This window comes from Salmo salar, chromosome 01 (assembly GCF_965601325.2).
Source record: "Salmo salar chromosome 01, fSalSal1, whole genome shotgun sequence".
NCBI lineage: Eukaryota > Metazoa > Chordata > Actinopteri > Salmoniformes > Salmonidae > Salmo > Salmo salar.
The window spans coordinates 16458672-16475439 of record NC_138291.1 but is presented as its reverse complement, the minus strand read 5'-3'; the positions used below and the strand labels follow the sequence as shown (position 1 = coordinate 16475439).

General features: G+C 45.0%; 1 protein-coding gene across 3 annotated transcripts in view; it reads left to right on the top strand.

The window, feature by feature from the left end:
• Positions 1 to 16768, top strand: part of LOC106566340 (kinase D-interacting substrate of 220 kDa B) — a 110781-nt gene that overhangs the window by 32629 nt on the left and 61384 nt on the right. For all 3 annotated transcript variants that reach the window (XM_014134444.3, XM_014134305.3, XM_014134390.3), the window contains exons 17-23: positions 432 to 532; positions 677 to 862; positions 1082 to 1222; positions 4652 to 4892; positions 5332 to 5420; positions 7600 to 7744; positions 8138 to 8300. In XM_014134444.3, the coding sequence (XP_013989919.1) occupies positions 432 to 532; positions 677 to 862; positions 1082 to 1222; positions 4652 to 4892; positions 5332 to 5420; positions 7600 to 7744; positions 8138 to 8300 (1066 nt within the window). The remainder of the gene's footprint in view (positions 1 to 431; positions 533 to 676; positions 863 to 1081; positions 1223 to 4651; positions 4893 to 5331; positions 5421 to 7599; positions 7745 to 8137; positions 8301 to 16768) is intronic.

Here is a 16768-nt window from a genome sequence, read left to right as displayed (position 1 = left end):
GGGAAGTCAGTTAACTGCCTTGTTCAAGGGCAGAACGACAGATTTTTACCTTGTCAGCTCAGGGATTCGATCCAGCAACCTTTCGGTTACTGGCCCAACGCTCTAAACACTAGGCTACCTGCCGCCCCGATACCAGTATTGCAATATTTTTTCCATGGTAAAATGTAAACACGAAGCAGACCAAACTCTATAGTCCTTTAAAAACCTGCTGTATGTAAAATATTGTGTGCTATAGCTTGGAATGTAAATGTAACTCTGGATGACAACATAATGAAGTTTGTTTCCACTATTAGGGCAGTTTTCATAAAGAGTTTAATCCGCTTCGTGTTTCGTTTCCTTGCCACGATACTAATGAGTATTGCGATGCTGGTATCGTCCAGGCCCTAATAATGCACACTCTTTCATGCATTATCGCTTGCATAACCCCCCAGGTAAGAAGTGGAAGAAGACGTGCTGCGTGCCCAGCTTCATGCTGTTTGTCGTGACTCTGGGCTGCCTGATCACCGCCATGGCACTGCTGGCCATCTTCAAGGTACCTACACACACACACACACCATGTCCAGTATGTGCAGTACTGTGTGTGACTTGGGTCTGTGTATGATTCCCCTGTACATAAAAAGTCATAATAATTGAAAACAACTTTTTAAAAGTGGAACTTGTTTATTTTGTTATGAAGGTGCAGCATGACAACCTGACGGTGAACGCGGTGCTGATCGCCATGGCCAGTGTGGTGGGCCTGGCCCTCCTGTTGAACTGCAGGACCTGGTGGCAGGTAGCCGACTCCGTCCTCAACTCTCAGAGGAAGAGGCTGCACAGTGCTGCCAACAAGATGCACAAGCTGAAGAGCGAGGGCTTCATGAAGGTAGTGTAAACAGTCATATTATTTCTACTGGGGCAGTCTCACTCCTCAGATGTTTGGTTACATGATAATGTTAGACACTTAAAAGCTCAATGTTTAAAAAAATGATAGAAACTGTGTTGTTAATTAGATGTAATCATATGTCTGTATGTCTATTGAATATAATATGTAGTGTGTACTGATTGATGAAGTGTGTGTGTGTGTTTGGTTTCTCCATGCCAGGTGTTGAAGCAGGAGGTGGAGCTGATGTCAAAGATGGCCAAGACCATCGACGGTTTCACCCAGAACCAGACCCGCATGACGGTCATCATCGACGGCCTAGACGCTTGCGAGCAGGACAAAGTGCTGCAGATGCTCGACACGGTGTGTGTGTGTGTGTGTGTAACATGCTGACCAAACCGTACGTGCGCGTTCGTCCGCGTATGCCATCGTGCGCAAGTTGATTTTGTTCACCCACGCCAGACGCGATCAGGACACGCAGGTTGAAATATCAGAACAAACTCTGAACCAATTATATTCATTTGGGGACAGGTCGAAAAGCATTAAACATTTATGGCAATTTAGCTAGCTAGCTTGCTGCTGCTAGCTAATTTGTCCTGGGATATAAACATTTGGTTGTTATTTTACCTGAAATGCACAAGGTCCTCTACTCCAACAATTAATCCACAGATAAAACGGTAAACCAAATTCGTTTCTCGTCATCTCTCCTCCTTCCTTCAGGCTTCTTTTTCTTCTTTTGACTTTTTATGGCGGTTGGCAACCTGCAACTGGAGTGTGGATGTCAGTTCATCTTTCCATCACCCACGTGGGTATATGCTCCTAAACACCAATGAGGAGATGGCACGTGGGTATATGCTCCTAAACACCAATGAGGAGATGGCACGTGGGTATATGCTCCTAAACACCAATGAGGAGATGGCACGTGGGTATATGCTCCTAAACACCAATGAGGAGATGGCACGTGGGTATATGCTCCTAAACACCAATGAGGAGATGGCACGTGGGTATATGCTCCTAAACACCAATGAGGAGATGGCACGTGGGTATATGCTCCTAAACACCAATGAGGAGATGGCACGTGGGTATATGCTCCTAAACACCAATGAGGAGATGGCACGTGGGTATATGCTCCTAAACACCAATGAGGAGATGGCACGTGGGTATATGCTCCTAAACACCAATGAGGAGATGGCACGTGGGTATATGCTCCTAAACACCAATGAGGAGATGGCACGTGGGTATATGCTCCTAAACACCAATGAGGAGATGGCACGTGGGTATATGCTCCTAAACACCAATGAGGAGATGGGAGAGGCAGGACTTGGTGCGCGTTGAGCATCACAAATAGAACCAAGTTTTATTTTAGCGACTGGCCACGCAGACGCTCACGAGCAGTGTGGGGGCAATGATTGAATAACATGTATGTGTACATTTATTTTGCAACGCTTGCGGACAGTGTGGTCAGCATGTAAGTGTGTGTGCTGTGTGTGTCTGTTTGTAACAATGGCTACATTACAAAACACACATGACCTCTTACCACCCAGGGTTTAGACATTACCCATAACCACCTGGGTTTAAGTCATTACCCATAACCATCCAGGGTTAAAGGTGCAACACATAGGATTTTTTTTATTACATTTTTGCATTGTAATTTCAGAAAATGTCCATAATAAATCTGCAGTAATAGTGGAATGGTAGTGTTTCAGAGTATTATTTAGTTGCCAGTGTTGTGATTGGCTGCTATTTTCACCTATTGATTTCTCCCGCCAAAGCGGCATCTGCTGTCAAAATGGGAAAGCTGTTTTGACTTTGTTTGTGTTATCTAGTGGAAATTGCTATGTCATTTTCTACACTGTTCGCTCAATTTAAATTTGTGTGAGAAAACAAGCAATGAATAATGTAGGGAATCATTGTTCCATCTAAATCGCTGTGAAATATCTTGCAATTCACCTAGCACTAGGCTGCATTTAAAACAAATCGCCCCTCTCTCCCACATCCCATTTCCCCGTAAAATGGTGGAGACTCGAGCTTGAGCTGTTTGCTTTCAGTTTTGGTCCACCAGCTTCAAACAGCTGTAAAAACGATATTTGCTGTTATTGAAAATATATTTCACAGAAATTTAGATAGTACAACAATTCCCTACACTAGTCAGTGCTTGTTTTCTCACATAAATTGAGCAAACAGTGTAGAATTTTTGCAACTAGGAAATGACAGGGCAATTTCCACTAGATAACACAGCCATAAAGTCAGAACGACTTTCCCATCTTGACAACAGATGCAGCTCCGGCAGGAGAAATCAGTAGGTGAATATCACAGCCAATCACAACACTGGCAGGTAAGTAATAATGTGAAACACTACCATTCCACTATTACTACAGATATATGAAATTACAATGCAAAAATTCAACAAAATATCCTGTGTGTAGTACCTTTAAGTCATTACCCATAACCACCCAGGGTTAATTTATTACCCATAACCACCCAGGGTTAAGTCATTACTCATAACTACCCACTGTTAAGTCATTACCCATAACCACCCAGGGTTAAGTCATTACCCATGACTCATTGGTAATTAATCATTGGCACCAAAGTCAAACTCATGCGGAAAAGTTCCTATAGTGTCGTAAAATAACATATTACCACGATTTACCTTTCAAAGCCTCTTTCACAAAGTACAAATAGTATTGACTATGGACACAAAGCACATATACAGTAGCCATCCCCTTTAACGCTCTGCCCCTTTAAAGGCTCCACTTAGTTCAAATTCCTCTTTCCAGCTGGAGTAATAGAATTTTCTCCGGCTAAATGTTATTATTTGGGGACAAGTAATCCCCCTAGTAGTTTGACAGCCTCCTGTGCGCTAATGAAATCTTCTGTGCGAACGAACCAGCGCCTCCTTCCCAGCTAACTCTCAAAAGCCCCATTTGTGGCACAAATTAATCAATGAGACACTCTTAAATTCTCATCTTCTTGTTTCTCATTTATATACGAATATTAGCAAATGTAATTTTTCGGTGAACTAAATATTTTTCCATTTGTTATTGCAGATAGATAGATGTATGATATAACAGCGCTATAGTCATATAATGAGTACATGGATATGAATAGGAGGGGTTGGAAGAGGTACAGAACGAGTGATGATCAGCTATAAGTGAATTACAGGGACAAACTCAGTATAATCAGATAGTTGTTTGGTTGCGCCCGCCCGAGGGTGGTCACTGCAGCTAATAGACTGTAAATAAAGCACAGATCAGGATCCTGTGACACTTGGACGACGTCTCTCATCATCAGCTTGGAAAGTCCCGCTGTGTGTGTACTGCCTGTCCTCCATCAGGTCTCACCACATTCATTTAGAGAGACTAGTAGTAGGGAGTCCCCCCAGCGGAATTGTTGTTGCATGCTCCTTAAGAAACAAAATGTGATTAACAGAAATGTGATCAACAGAAGCCCACAAACTAACAAGAAACTACAAATGATGTCCGCAGTTGACAGATTTTAAGAAGTTGATGTTGAGTAGTTTTTACCAGTCGTGTGTACGAATACACTAATAGGACACTACAAACCTGACACACAAGGTTCATGCTCAGTGGATTTCAGGCTTTTATCATTCCAAACACCACAGATGAGCACTGTAGTGAATGCACCCAGAATCAGTTTAACCTTTTACATTATAATGAATAAGATTATATGGTCAGATGAGGACCTGATCCTAGATGAGCACTCCTACTCTGAGAGGCTTTGTGGATATGGGTCCTGGTCATAAATCCTCTTGCTATTCCCTTCCTCCACCAGGTGAGGGTGCTGTTTTCCAAAGGCCCCTTCATCTCTATTTTCGCCAGTGACCCCCACATCATCATCAAGGCCATCAACCAGAACCTGAACAGCGTGCTCAGGGACTCCAACATCAACGGCCACGACTACATGAGGAACATCGTCCACCTGCCTGTCTTTCTCAACAGCCGAGGCCTTAGCACCACCAGGAAGCTGTGCATGGCCGACCCCACTCCCAACGGAGACCTGGTCAACCCTGAGGGTACGCAGACATATGCATAGGCAGGCCTGCAGGAATGCACACACACACAAACACACAAAAGCCTGAATGCATACACCCACATAGGTCAGTGTTTCTTCATCCTGGTCCTGGGGACCCAAAGGGGTGCACATTTTTACACACACACACACACACACACACACACACACACACACACACACACACACACACACACACACACACACACACACACACACACACACACACAATCACTATGGGTTTCATGGGGTTACGGCTCTAACATTCTATCTTGCTATGATTGAGTAGGAAATAGGAATCGTATGTGTTCACTGAATAGGTTGATACTTTATATCAGGTGTTGTGATGAGACATCCTTGATTGTCCTAATTCTCTTTCTTTCTCTCTCTCTCCACTCCTCTTTCTCTCCTCTTTCTCTCCTTTTCCACTCCTCTCTTCACAGGATGGCATGAGGAGATGGACAGGAAGCTGTCCTCGAACAGTCTGGGGGATCAGGCCAAGTTTGGCAGCAAGACGGCCCTCAACCGCAGAGTAAGCTCTTCTAGACATCCACCACTCTCTCCCCTATCTCTCTATCCATGCCCAGGCTGGACCAGGCTCTACCTGCACAGGACCTGCAGAGGCCTCTACCTGCAGAGTTCTGGCACAAAGACAAGTGATTCAACAAGGAGCATGAGGAGATTGGTCGTCTGTCCTGGCAATGAAAGCTCAGTGAAATACCTCAGACCTCTGAAGTGGTACAGAAGTTTATTTTCTCATAGACACAGATGGAGAAGACTAACATAGAAAGGGTGAGATGATGCACCAAATCCCACAGGCACGGGGGCCTAGCTAGCTTCCTCCAGCGTTGTGGGGAACATAGCAGAGAGGGATGGAGGAGGTCGGGAGCAAACAAGCCAGTGTCTGTGTCTTCGTTGTGGAGGAGCCTCTGATGCAATGTCTGTTTATCCTTCCTGCTGCGACGCCACACTGCCTAATGGCAGGGAGGAGCAGCAGTGGGTCCCGGTGACAAAACACTGGCACCCGCGGCTGCTGGTGGGAGGCTAAGTGGCTCTGCCTCCTTCCCTTTGCGAGGACCCCATTTTGTTTGTTTGTTTGTTTGTTTGTTTGTTTGTTTGGGCGCCTGGTTTATTTTCTTGTTTTTTTGTTATTTTATTTGGGTCCTTTTTTATTTCGGCGCACGCTTCTTTTTGTTGGCCCTCTCGTTGGTTGCCAGGAAGCAGTGAGGGGCTCTCTTTACAAGAGGAGCTAAAAAGGATTGGAGGATGGAGGGAGAACAAAAGCTTTCTGTCTCTCAGCTGCTTAATTGCAGAGTTGTGGATCTTTAGTCGAGTTGATCTTTACAAGATGGCAGGGGAGGCGAGTTGTGGATCTTTAGCCGAGTCTATCTTTACAAGATGTCATGGGAGGCAGGCGAGGCCAGCTTAGGCTTGTAAACAATATGGGGGCTCGGCTCTGGCCTGATGTGAACAAAGTAAGTTTGCTTGTTTGGAGGAAAGATTCCAACTATCACAGTGGCTTTTCATGATCAAAATTCAACAATTGCTCCTGATAGTCTGGTTATTCAGAAAAAAACGAACAATAAAACTATAATACTATTAACTTTCACCAATAATTTTCCATTTTTGAGCATGTCCAAAACATCTAAGTTAAGATCAAAGGAGAACTAATCACTCTCCTCCTTACTGATCCAATACTGACTCATTACTGGCCATACACTATCTCTCTACCGGTGAGGTCGAAGTCAGCTTGGTGATGGTGATGTTCTGAAGGCTTATGACCAGAGGAGCTTTCTCCTCTTGTTACCACTGCTGTACTGTTCAGCAATCAGTTCCTATTGTGGTCCTGCAGAGACAACATTCCACACGTAAGAGGTGATATGTAGCCTCATAGTTTAATGAACCACACGCACAACACTGTGTGGATGTCACGCCTCCTACCACTCTGGTCTACTAACCAGCGGTCCTGGCAACCACTATTACACACTCCAGGACTTCATCATCATCATCACCCTGATTACTCTCCCTTTATTTAGCCCTCAGTTACTTCAGTCTTCAGGCACTATTGGTTTTGTTTACGTTCAGTACGCTTCTCCTGTTTTGATTATCTTCATGTTTCTTATGATTAAACTCACCTTCTACACCTGCTTCCTGACTCCCTGCGTATAGGTTACAGTGGACCCCAAGAAGTGCAGCTGTTGTTATTATAACAGCTAGTGGGGATCCAAATACACGCTTGTCTAAATGTGTAAGGAAAGTTACTCTGTCTTACTGTGGACAAGATGAGCAAAACAGTCGTCTCCTCTCCTATCTGATGGCTCTATGTCAGTAGCACACAGTGCATTTCTGTGTCCAACAAGGGACATTCCCAGTTGATTGGGCTCAGTAACAGATGCCCTTGTGTGTTGGATGGGTGGAGTGGTGAAATAAGGAAGGATGGAGAAAGTGTAGGAAGGAGAATTAGACTAGAGGTCACACACATGGTCACATGGTATACTGCACAGGGTGATGATGCCATCATGAGATGGTCACCCACTCGGTCACAGGGTCACTTAAAACGTTGAGCATAGGACAGGTTGAACAAGGTCAACTCTAATTATATAAATGTGCCACAGACTAAATAAACACTCCGGATTGTGGAAAGACCAAGGGCATTTACAAATAGTATAAAGATAGTCTTTAGGCTAATCTGAGGTCTCCTCTGTGTGTAGGACACATACCGCAGGAGGCAGATTCAGAGGACCGTCACCAGACAGATGTCCTTTGACCTGACCAAGCTGCTGGTCACTGAGGACTGGTTCAGTGACATCAGCCCCCAGACCATGAGGAGGCTGCTCAACATCGTCTCTGTCACAGGTAATATATGCCATTCAGCCGACATATGGGTGGTCTCGGGAATCAAACCCACAATCCTGGCGGTGCAAGCTCCATGCTCTACCAACTGAGCCATACAGGTAACACATCTCCTATTAGATGACCTATGACCTTTATATTACCCAAGGGCGGAGGGGTGTCCTACCAGCATGGCACTTATAGTCGCTTAGGGGTGGCCAACCTTCTTGGTGTGCATGATTTTGTTCTAGCCCTGCTCTAACACAATGTCTTCAGCTAATCATGGTAGTCCTGATGAGCCACTGATTAGTAGAATTGGGTGTGTTACAGCAGGGCAGGAACAAAAGCCTGCACACAGAGTCCCTCTACTTGTAGAGAAACTGTCGCTGACTTTTCATTTGGGTGTGATATGTCCAGGTCGTCTGCTGAGGGCCAATCATATCATCTTTAACTGGGACCGTCTGGCGTCATGGATCAACATGACGGAGGAGTGGCCCTACAGAACCTCCTGGCTCATCCTCTTCCTGGAGGAGACTGACGGCATCTCAGACCAGGTCACCCTGAAGACCATCTACGAGAGGTACGTACACACACACACACATCTGCACTGAAACAAGCACGCATGCACAGGCAGACACACACAAGCAGATGTTTAAGACTATTTCTGAAATGTTCCTTTTCCACCACACACACGCCAGCGTTTCCAGACGTTTGAGAAATTGACCGGACCCATATGCATTGGGTGTCCACCCACCGTGCTCACTAGTCTATGTCAATCTATTAACCCCCATAGTAGAAAAGTGTACCTATTCTATTGGTCAACTTGTCGTTCTGTACGAGAAAGGAATGAGCTATTCCTAGCAAACGCTGGGACAGTTGTTGGACTATAGATCCCAAATTCATACAACCAGTAGGCCTAAGCTACATATCTTTTTTTAAACAATGAGTCTGATGCAACAGATCAGAACGTTTAGCTTCCAGTATTGATAAACTATTATTTCTTCACATATAAGTGCAGCAATGCGCACAAGGTAGCGTTCCATAATGCAATTTGCGGAAAAACACCATTGTCAAAATTACACCGCACATGTAAGCGGTTTCATGAGACAGATGAAAATATCTGTCTAAAGATGCAACAACTAGCATGGGTTGCTAATATGACTAGGATTGTGCTTTTTGGCTACTGGACAATGAAAGAAAGTTTATTTGAAAACCAGTAGAAAAAATCATATTGACCAGTAGAGGGCAGCAGAGGATCTTCATATCCACTTCAACCACCACACCATTTAGTAGTACGGACACCCGAAGGTTTCTCTGAACACCACTAAATAGACTGTATTTCCACCTTGTATTCGAATCACGTAGCTGAATGCATTGAAATAAGAAGCATATCATTATTAATATGTTGATTGAAATGATAAAGTGTATGAAGCACAGCCAGTGACTGGTTAACGAGGCATGAGAGTGTGGACAAGGGGAAGGGAATCAGCACATAGTCTGAGTCATTAGGGTTGGAGCTGTTCTGCATCAATAGCTGCCCTTTAAAGGTTGCACTCTGCCACTCTGTCACAATACACTAGCGCCCAGGACTCCTGGGGCGCTGAAGTGTCACCGGCACTCAGTGTCACACAGTCATCACCACTCCCCCTCCATCCCCATCCTTCACTGAGCTTCTGGTCAAATAAATGGCTCTGGACAAATATATATGAGGCAGCGCATCTAAAGGACAGTTCAGGAAGGCCTCCTTGCTGCAGCAGACAAAGGTGCTCCACAACAGTGACAAAAATCCAACAAAATGGCTTACCAAAAAAAACTTCCAAAAGGACTAATTCGAGGCAGAGGAGTTGGAGCACTCAAAAAACAAGGCAGAGATACATTTCTTATTTGCTCACTTTAGTCCATTGTTCAGGATGAGTGCAGGTGACTGACGTTTCGACATCAAGCTGACGTCTTCCTCAGAGTGAAATAGACTTGTGCTGTATAATAAACTTGTGCTTTAGAAGGACTCCTAAGCAAAGAGTTTGACCTGCAGGTATCATCTAAAATGGCCATGTTAGGCTATCCTCCCTCCATCAATGCACTGTCTGTTTCCAAAACGTGACTGCCGCTGCGTATGAAATGGCCACTGCAATGGCAATAAGTGATGAAAGGAAGCACCAAACCAACTTGGACACCACGCTGAGCCAAGCGGCCCTTATCTGGAGAGATCTCCCCACTGATCAGGCTTTCTCCCTCTCTTCCTCACTTTCTCTTTCTCCCTTACTTTCTCCCCCGCTTTCTCCCTCTCACTTTCTCTCTCTTTCTCCCTCTCACTTTCTCTCTCTTTCTCCCTCTCACTTTCTCTCTTTCTCCCTCTCTTTCTCCCTCTCTTTCTCTCTCTTTCTCACTGCTCTTTTTCTTCCTCTCCCCGAAGCGCCTCTTCTAATGCGACGCGTCATGTAGGCTCCCATTCTCTTTTTATAGCCGGGTGAGTCACACTCCCTGTCTTTCTTGATGGTCGTTTGCCTCACTTCAACCTCAGGCCCCTGTCTCCCTGGAGGACCAGATAGCTGCTTCTTGTTTTTACGGTGGCATTGTGGTCAGGTCAACACGGCGTCCTCTCTCTCAACCAAAACTCAGCACCCCTTTGCCATCTCCTCTTCTGCTCAACCGCCAATTAGATAATTGTTCACGGCATAATCAAATAAACTATCTTTACTGCTATCTTTACCCCTCATGAAGGATTTGTCAGTTTTCATTGGAGTGTAACATGACCGGGGAGAGGTTGATGGGGGGAGGTGTGATGCTCAGTGGTCTACACTAGAGCACTTCATTTCCCCAAAGCGTCTAATAAGTGAATAGATTACTGCTGAAGTGTATGTGGGGTGAGTCAACTCCTCATAGGTCAACTGTCATTCCACATCTCAGTCATAAGGCAGAGTGGTGCTCTCTCTCTCTCTGCAGAGTGCTCTCTCTCTAAGGTTTATTGCAGCCCATGTAGGCCACAGAGAGCAGCATGTCGTTGGAAGACAGTGATGTGATATACACTGAGTGGACAAAACATTAGGAACACCTGCTCTTTTCATGACATAGACTGACCAGGTGAATGCAGGTGAAAGCTATGATCCCTTATTGACGTCACTTGTTAAATCCACATCAGTGTAGATGAAGGGGAGGTGACAGGTTAAACAAGGATTTTTAAGCCTTGAGACAATTGAGACATGGAATGTGTATGTGTGCCATTCAGAGGGTGAATGGGCAAGACAACATATTTAAGTGCCTTTGGACGGACTATGGTAGTTGGTGACAGGTGCACCGGTTTGAGTGTGTCAAGAACCGCAACTGCTGGATTTCACACTCAACAGTTTCCTGTGTGTATCAAGAATGGTCCACCACCCAAAGGACATCTAGTCAACTTGACACAACTGTGGGAAGCATTGGAGTCAACATGGGCCAACATCCCTGTGGAATGCTTTTATCACCTTGTAAAGTCCATGACCTGACGGATTGAGTGTTCTGAGGGCAAAAGGGGGGTGGGGGGGTGTAACTCAATATTAGGAAGGTGTTCCTAATGCTTGTTACACTCAGTGTATTTTATAGTCTTATTAGTATATTAGCTATATAGCCTAGTCATGTTAGTCATGTTCTTCTGTGTAACTGTCACAATGTCCTTTTGCAAAAAATATGCAGCAGAATTATTCTTTCTCAGTAACAGGTTTATGTAAGCGTAGCATGTCGGACTTCTCAGACACATGCTTTCTGCTTTCCTGTTATCACATCAACAGGCTATCAAAATAGTTAAAAGCCCCAAACCACAGTCTCACACAGATACACACACAGCAACGGCCAACATATTTGTCTCACTTGCGAGCCAGTGTACAGTGCCTGCCTAGCGCACTTACGGAAAGTGTTTCTGAGAATTCCAGTATTTATAGCTGTCAGGTTTACTATTTCAATCAAGATGGCATATTATTGTTGTTTTGCTCAAATTGAATTAGAGTCTTGAGAGTCTGTGAGTTGTGGTGTAAAAGGCTCTAAGCAGCCTTCTCATTTGAGTTTTTAATAGAGATGTGAATCAGGGTCCCTCTGGTCGTTGTACTGATGAATAACTGCTGCTGGGTTCTGTTTTGGGTTTTTCTCAGACCAGGAATACATATCTTCAGATCAGTACTCGAGAGTGGTATGTTATGTTCAGCATCGCACCAAAAAAGCAAGCTTCCGGAAAGCAGCAAATGGAAACTATTTTGGCGATCACAAAAGAACACGAATAGAGCTTTCCGGCTGTCGGTATCCGGGATCTGTGGGGAAGTTTGAGCCCAGTCAGATCCTCAGGGAGTCTATTTCGGGAGCTCCAATTGGATTTTTAGCTTGAAAAGTGTTGTTTGGTCAGTCCTTCAAGCCGGAGCCGGGTCCTGGGTCTGCTCTGACATCTGGTGCCCTGTCTGTGCCAGGATGCCCCTGCAGTACCCGCACAGGCCTGGCTCAGTACCTGAGCCCCCCGTCTCCCGGTGCCCTCCACACACACCTCCAAGCCTCCAAACTCTCACACAGGAGCAGCGCGGCACGGGAACATATGTCACCCCCTGCTCCTCTGAGGGTCACTGTAATTAATCAGACTCTGAGACACGAGCAAGGCACTTTCATTCGCACACACACACACACACACACACACATACACATACACAGCCCCTCACTGGAAACAGAAGGCCAGGAATGCGTGTCACGCACCAAAAATAATTTTCTCAACTACTCAATAAAGCCTTGGCCCATATGTCTCTCCATGGCTCGTTCTGTCTCTCACAACATCACACTATTCAAAAGCTGTATTCAGTTTCTGGGTTAAGGCAAACCAATAGTTCCTTTGCACTGAGAACATGTTTCAATACATTTCTGCATTTATTTCTTATTATTACACATAGGAAACATTGTTTTTACTAATTCATTGAATTATACTGAACAAAAATACAATTTCAAAGATTTTACTGAGTTACAGTTCATATAAGGAAATCAGTCAATTGAAATAAATTCATTAGGCTCTAATCTATGGATTTCACATGACTGGGCAGGGGTGCAGCCATGGGTGAGCCTGGGAGGGCATAGGCCCAACCACTGGGGAGCCAGGCCCAGCCAATCAGAATGAGTTTTCCCCACAAAAGGGCTTTATTACAGACATAAATACTCCTCATTACTCCCCTCCACCCCCCCTCAGACAATCTTGCAGGTGAAGTAACCAGATGTGGAGGTCCTGGGCTGGTGTGGTTACACCTGGTCTGCGGTTTTGAGGCCAGTTGGGCTTCTGCCAAATTCTCTAGTCAGCATGCCGATTGCACGCTTCTTCAAAACTTGAGACATCTGTGGCATTGTGACAAAACTGCAGATTTTAAAGTGGCCTTTTATTGTCCCCAGCACAAGGTGCACCTGTGTAATGAACATGCTGTTTAATCCACTTCTTGATATGCCACACCTGTCAGGTGGATGGATTATCTTGGCAAAGGAGAAATGCTCACTAACAGGGATGTAAACAAATTAGTGCACAAACTGTGAGAGAAATAAGCTTTTTGTGCGTATGGATTTTTTTGTTTAATGTTTAATTTCAGCTCATGAGACATGGGACCAACACGTGTTGCGTTTATATTTTTGTTCAGTGTAGATTACAACATCCCAGTACAAGAACAATGTTTCTTAAACTTCCAGCTAGGCGTTATTGCTTGGCCAGAGGCCTCCATCACTAAGTTGTCCCTGGCTACTCTCTTTAGCAGGAAGGTATTTAACTCTGATGCTTTCGTCTATATGTTCTGCTCTCTCTGAATCTGCCGCTGTAACGATCCTCCCCTCCCTCATTGATCCAGCGAACAATTGGCCTCTCAGAGACATGCCCGGATCCAGGCATTCAAGCGATTCTCTGAGCGCTTCAAAACTTTTAACTAATGACACTTGAAATGAATACGGGCAAGGCAATTTGGGCTAATTAGGAAGCCTCTTCTCCCAAGTACTGAAACATTAAGATGACATACTGTTCATTCGGGATTACTTTAATTGGGACAATTATTGTAATTTCGTCGCAATTACGTGTTGAGATAAAAGCGCTTTCTAAAGAGAATGTGTGTGATTCCCTTTATGTAAAATCCTAATAAGCTTCTAAATACTTGGCCACAAAAGAAGAGTAGCTTTTTTTCCAGGAAAACTTTTGAACTTCGATGCCCTTGAATGTCTTTTTGCTTTTCTCCCTCGGTACGCTATTGTTAATACTATATTTCCATCACGTACACAATTTGTCTGTAAAATCTTGATTGCACTGCTAACAGTAGAAAAACACTTTTCTCCCTGTCGCCTTTCCCTCAGAGGGATCCTTTTGTCCCTGAGCTAAATCCTTCAGGAGGCATTTTGGTGGAAAGAGTACTGTTGTAATTCAATAGCGCTGCCGTTATTTGCCAAGAGGCCCTAAAGCGCTCTAAATTATAAAGCTGCTGAAAAGCCATTTCCCAATAGAGTGTGGTCTATCTCTGATAGGGAGCTCTTTATTGAGTCCACACAGTGTCTGTGCCAAACCGTATGACCTCCAGATAGGGGAGATGGAGAGGGTGAAGGGACCTCTATACAGAGCTATTATGAAGTCTACAGGACTACAATTGTGGCTGATGTGAATACCCCTTGTCAAGGTTAGGTGTCCTCATAAACCATGATTGTTGGCACGTTGACATAGCACTCTGACTATAGGTTCCAGCGACTACTGGGACTGGTGGGGGGATTTCATAATTTAGAAATGATTCCCAGAGTATTGGTACAAGTACTGAACAGAAAAGTGTACGAGCAGTGACCACTTTAATGCCCTATGCCCTGGTCGTTGCTGTGTCCAGTGTCCACCTGGTAGTAAAGCATGTTTTCTCTCAGGTGGGCTGAGAGTGTTGGTCAGTCCAGGTGGTGATGTTTCACAGAGGCGTACTCTGCCCTCGCCTCTCATATGGACATGTTTTTCCAGTGGGAACAGCCCTGGACTGGTCCAGCACTACCCATCTGTTGTGTGTGTGAAGATGTGAGAAGCACCAGGGCCCGGGTGTGGGTGTGTTAGCTACACACATCCCTCAGGTGTTGGGCCGTTGTGACTAAGGGATGAATCAGCAGGAGTTAGACGAGCTCCACCAGGCTCCCACAGAGGAAACAAAATGTCCACAGAGTCTATGGCTCAAAATGTGAAGAAAATTCATAAAAGCAATTTCGTACAGAGCTGTGGTCGATGTCCACAGGCCCAACCTTTGTTGAGGTGAGTCCCTGATATGAGTGTTTGTTTTTGTGGAGATGAAGCGGCACAGATGAAGCGGCACTGGGATGCCACATTTCCCTACCACTACATACTCTGGTACTTTTGTATACTTTTTAGCCAGTAGTTCTAAAAGTACTGCTGACGAGCCAAAAGTGCTCCCCGAAAATTGTCACACATATGTAGATATGCGCACCACGTCATTGCTCTCTCTCTTGCTCTGCTGTGTGTGCATCTTGCTAGCTGTCACTCAAATGGCGGGGGGGGGGGGGGGCTGAAGCTCATTGGCTAGAACTCGAATTGCTAGGGGACTGGCCCACGTGAGGGAAAATGGTGCGGCACAGCTTCCAGAAAAACAGTCGCTTTCAAACTAGGATTTCGTGGCTAATTGAGGTAAAACAGTAATTCCGCTCATAGAGTAGAGGATGCATGTATGAAGTACACATTGACACATCCAGCCCAAGGCAGGAGGTTTAAAAAGTACTTAGAAGTTGCCAAAGTTCCGGAGCATTTCTTTAATAGCTATGTGATGGAAAAGGGGTCTGTTATGTAGCATTCCTTGTTATTAAATCCACTTTGAGCCCTTTCATTATTTCATAAGTTGAACTTAATTAAACACTTTGAAACAAGAGATCAAGACTGTTTTCAGATTAAACAGTGTTTTCCACAAGCACATGGAGTAGCCAGCCAAATAGAAAAAGTAGCCAGCCAGGCTCCCCATTACTCCATAGTCAATGCTTTGATTAAATCAGTAGACCTACACTATATATAAAAAAGTATGTGGACACCCCTTCAAATTAGTGGATTTGGCTATTTCAGCCACACCTGTTGCTGACAGGTGTATACAATCGAGCACACAGCCATGTAATCTACATAGACAAACATTGGCAGTAGAATTGCCTTATTGAAGAGCTCAGTGACTTTCAACGAGGCACCGTCATAGGATGCCACCTTTCCAACAAGTCAGTTTGTCAAATTTCAGCCCTGCTAGAGCTGCCCTGGTCAAATGTAAGTGCTGTTATTGTGAAGTGGAAACGTCTAGGAGCAACAACGGCTCAGCTGCGAAGTGGTAGGCCACAAAAGCTCACAGAACGGGACCGCCGAGTGCTGAAGCACGTAGCATGTAAAAATCGTCTGTTCTCTGTTGCAACACTCACTACCGAGTTCCAAACTGCCTCTGGAAGCAACGTCAGCACAATAACTGTTCATTGGGAGTTGCAGTAAATGGGTTTCCGTGGCCGAGCAGCCACACACAAGACTAAGATCACCATGCGCAATGCTAAGTGTCGGCTGGAGTGGTGTAAAGCTCGCCGTCATTGGACTCTGGAGCAGTGGAAACGCATTCTCTGAAGTGATGAATTGTGCTTCCCCATCTGGCAGTCCGATGAACGAATTTGGGTTTGGCAGATGCCAGGAGAACGCTACCTGCCCGAATGCATAATGCCAACTAAGTTTTGTGGAGGAGTTATAATGGTCTGGGGCTGTTTTTCATGGTTCGGGCTAGGCCCCTTATTTCAAGTGAAGGGAAATCTTTATGCTACACGCTACAATGACATTCTAGTGCTTCCAACTGTGCTTCCAACTTTGTGGCAACTGTTTGGGGAAAGCCCTTTTCTTTTTTATATTTTACCCCTTTTTCTCTTCAATTTTGTGGTATCCAGTTGGTAGTTACAGTCTTGTCTCATTGCTGCAACTCCTGTACGGACTCGGGAGAGGCGAAGGTCGAGAGCCGTGCGTCCTCCGAAACACAACCCAACCAAGCCGTACTGCTTCTTGACACAATGCCCACAACCCGTACCAATGTGTCAGAG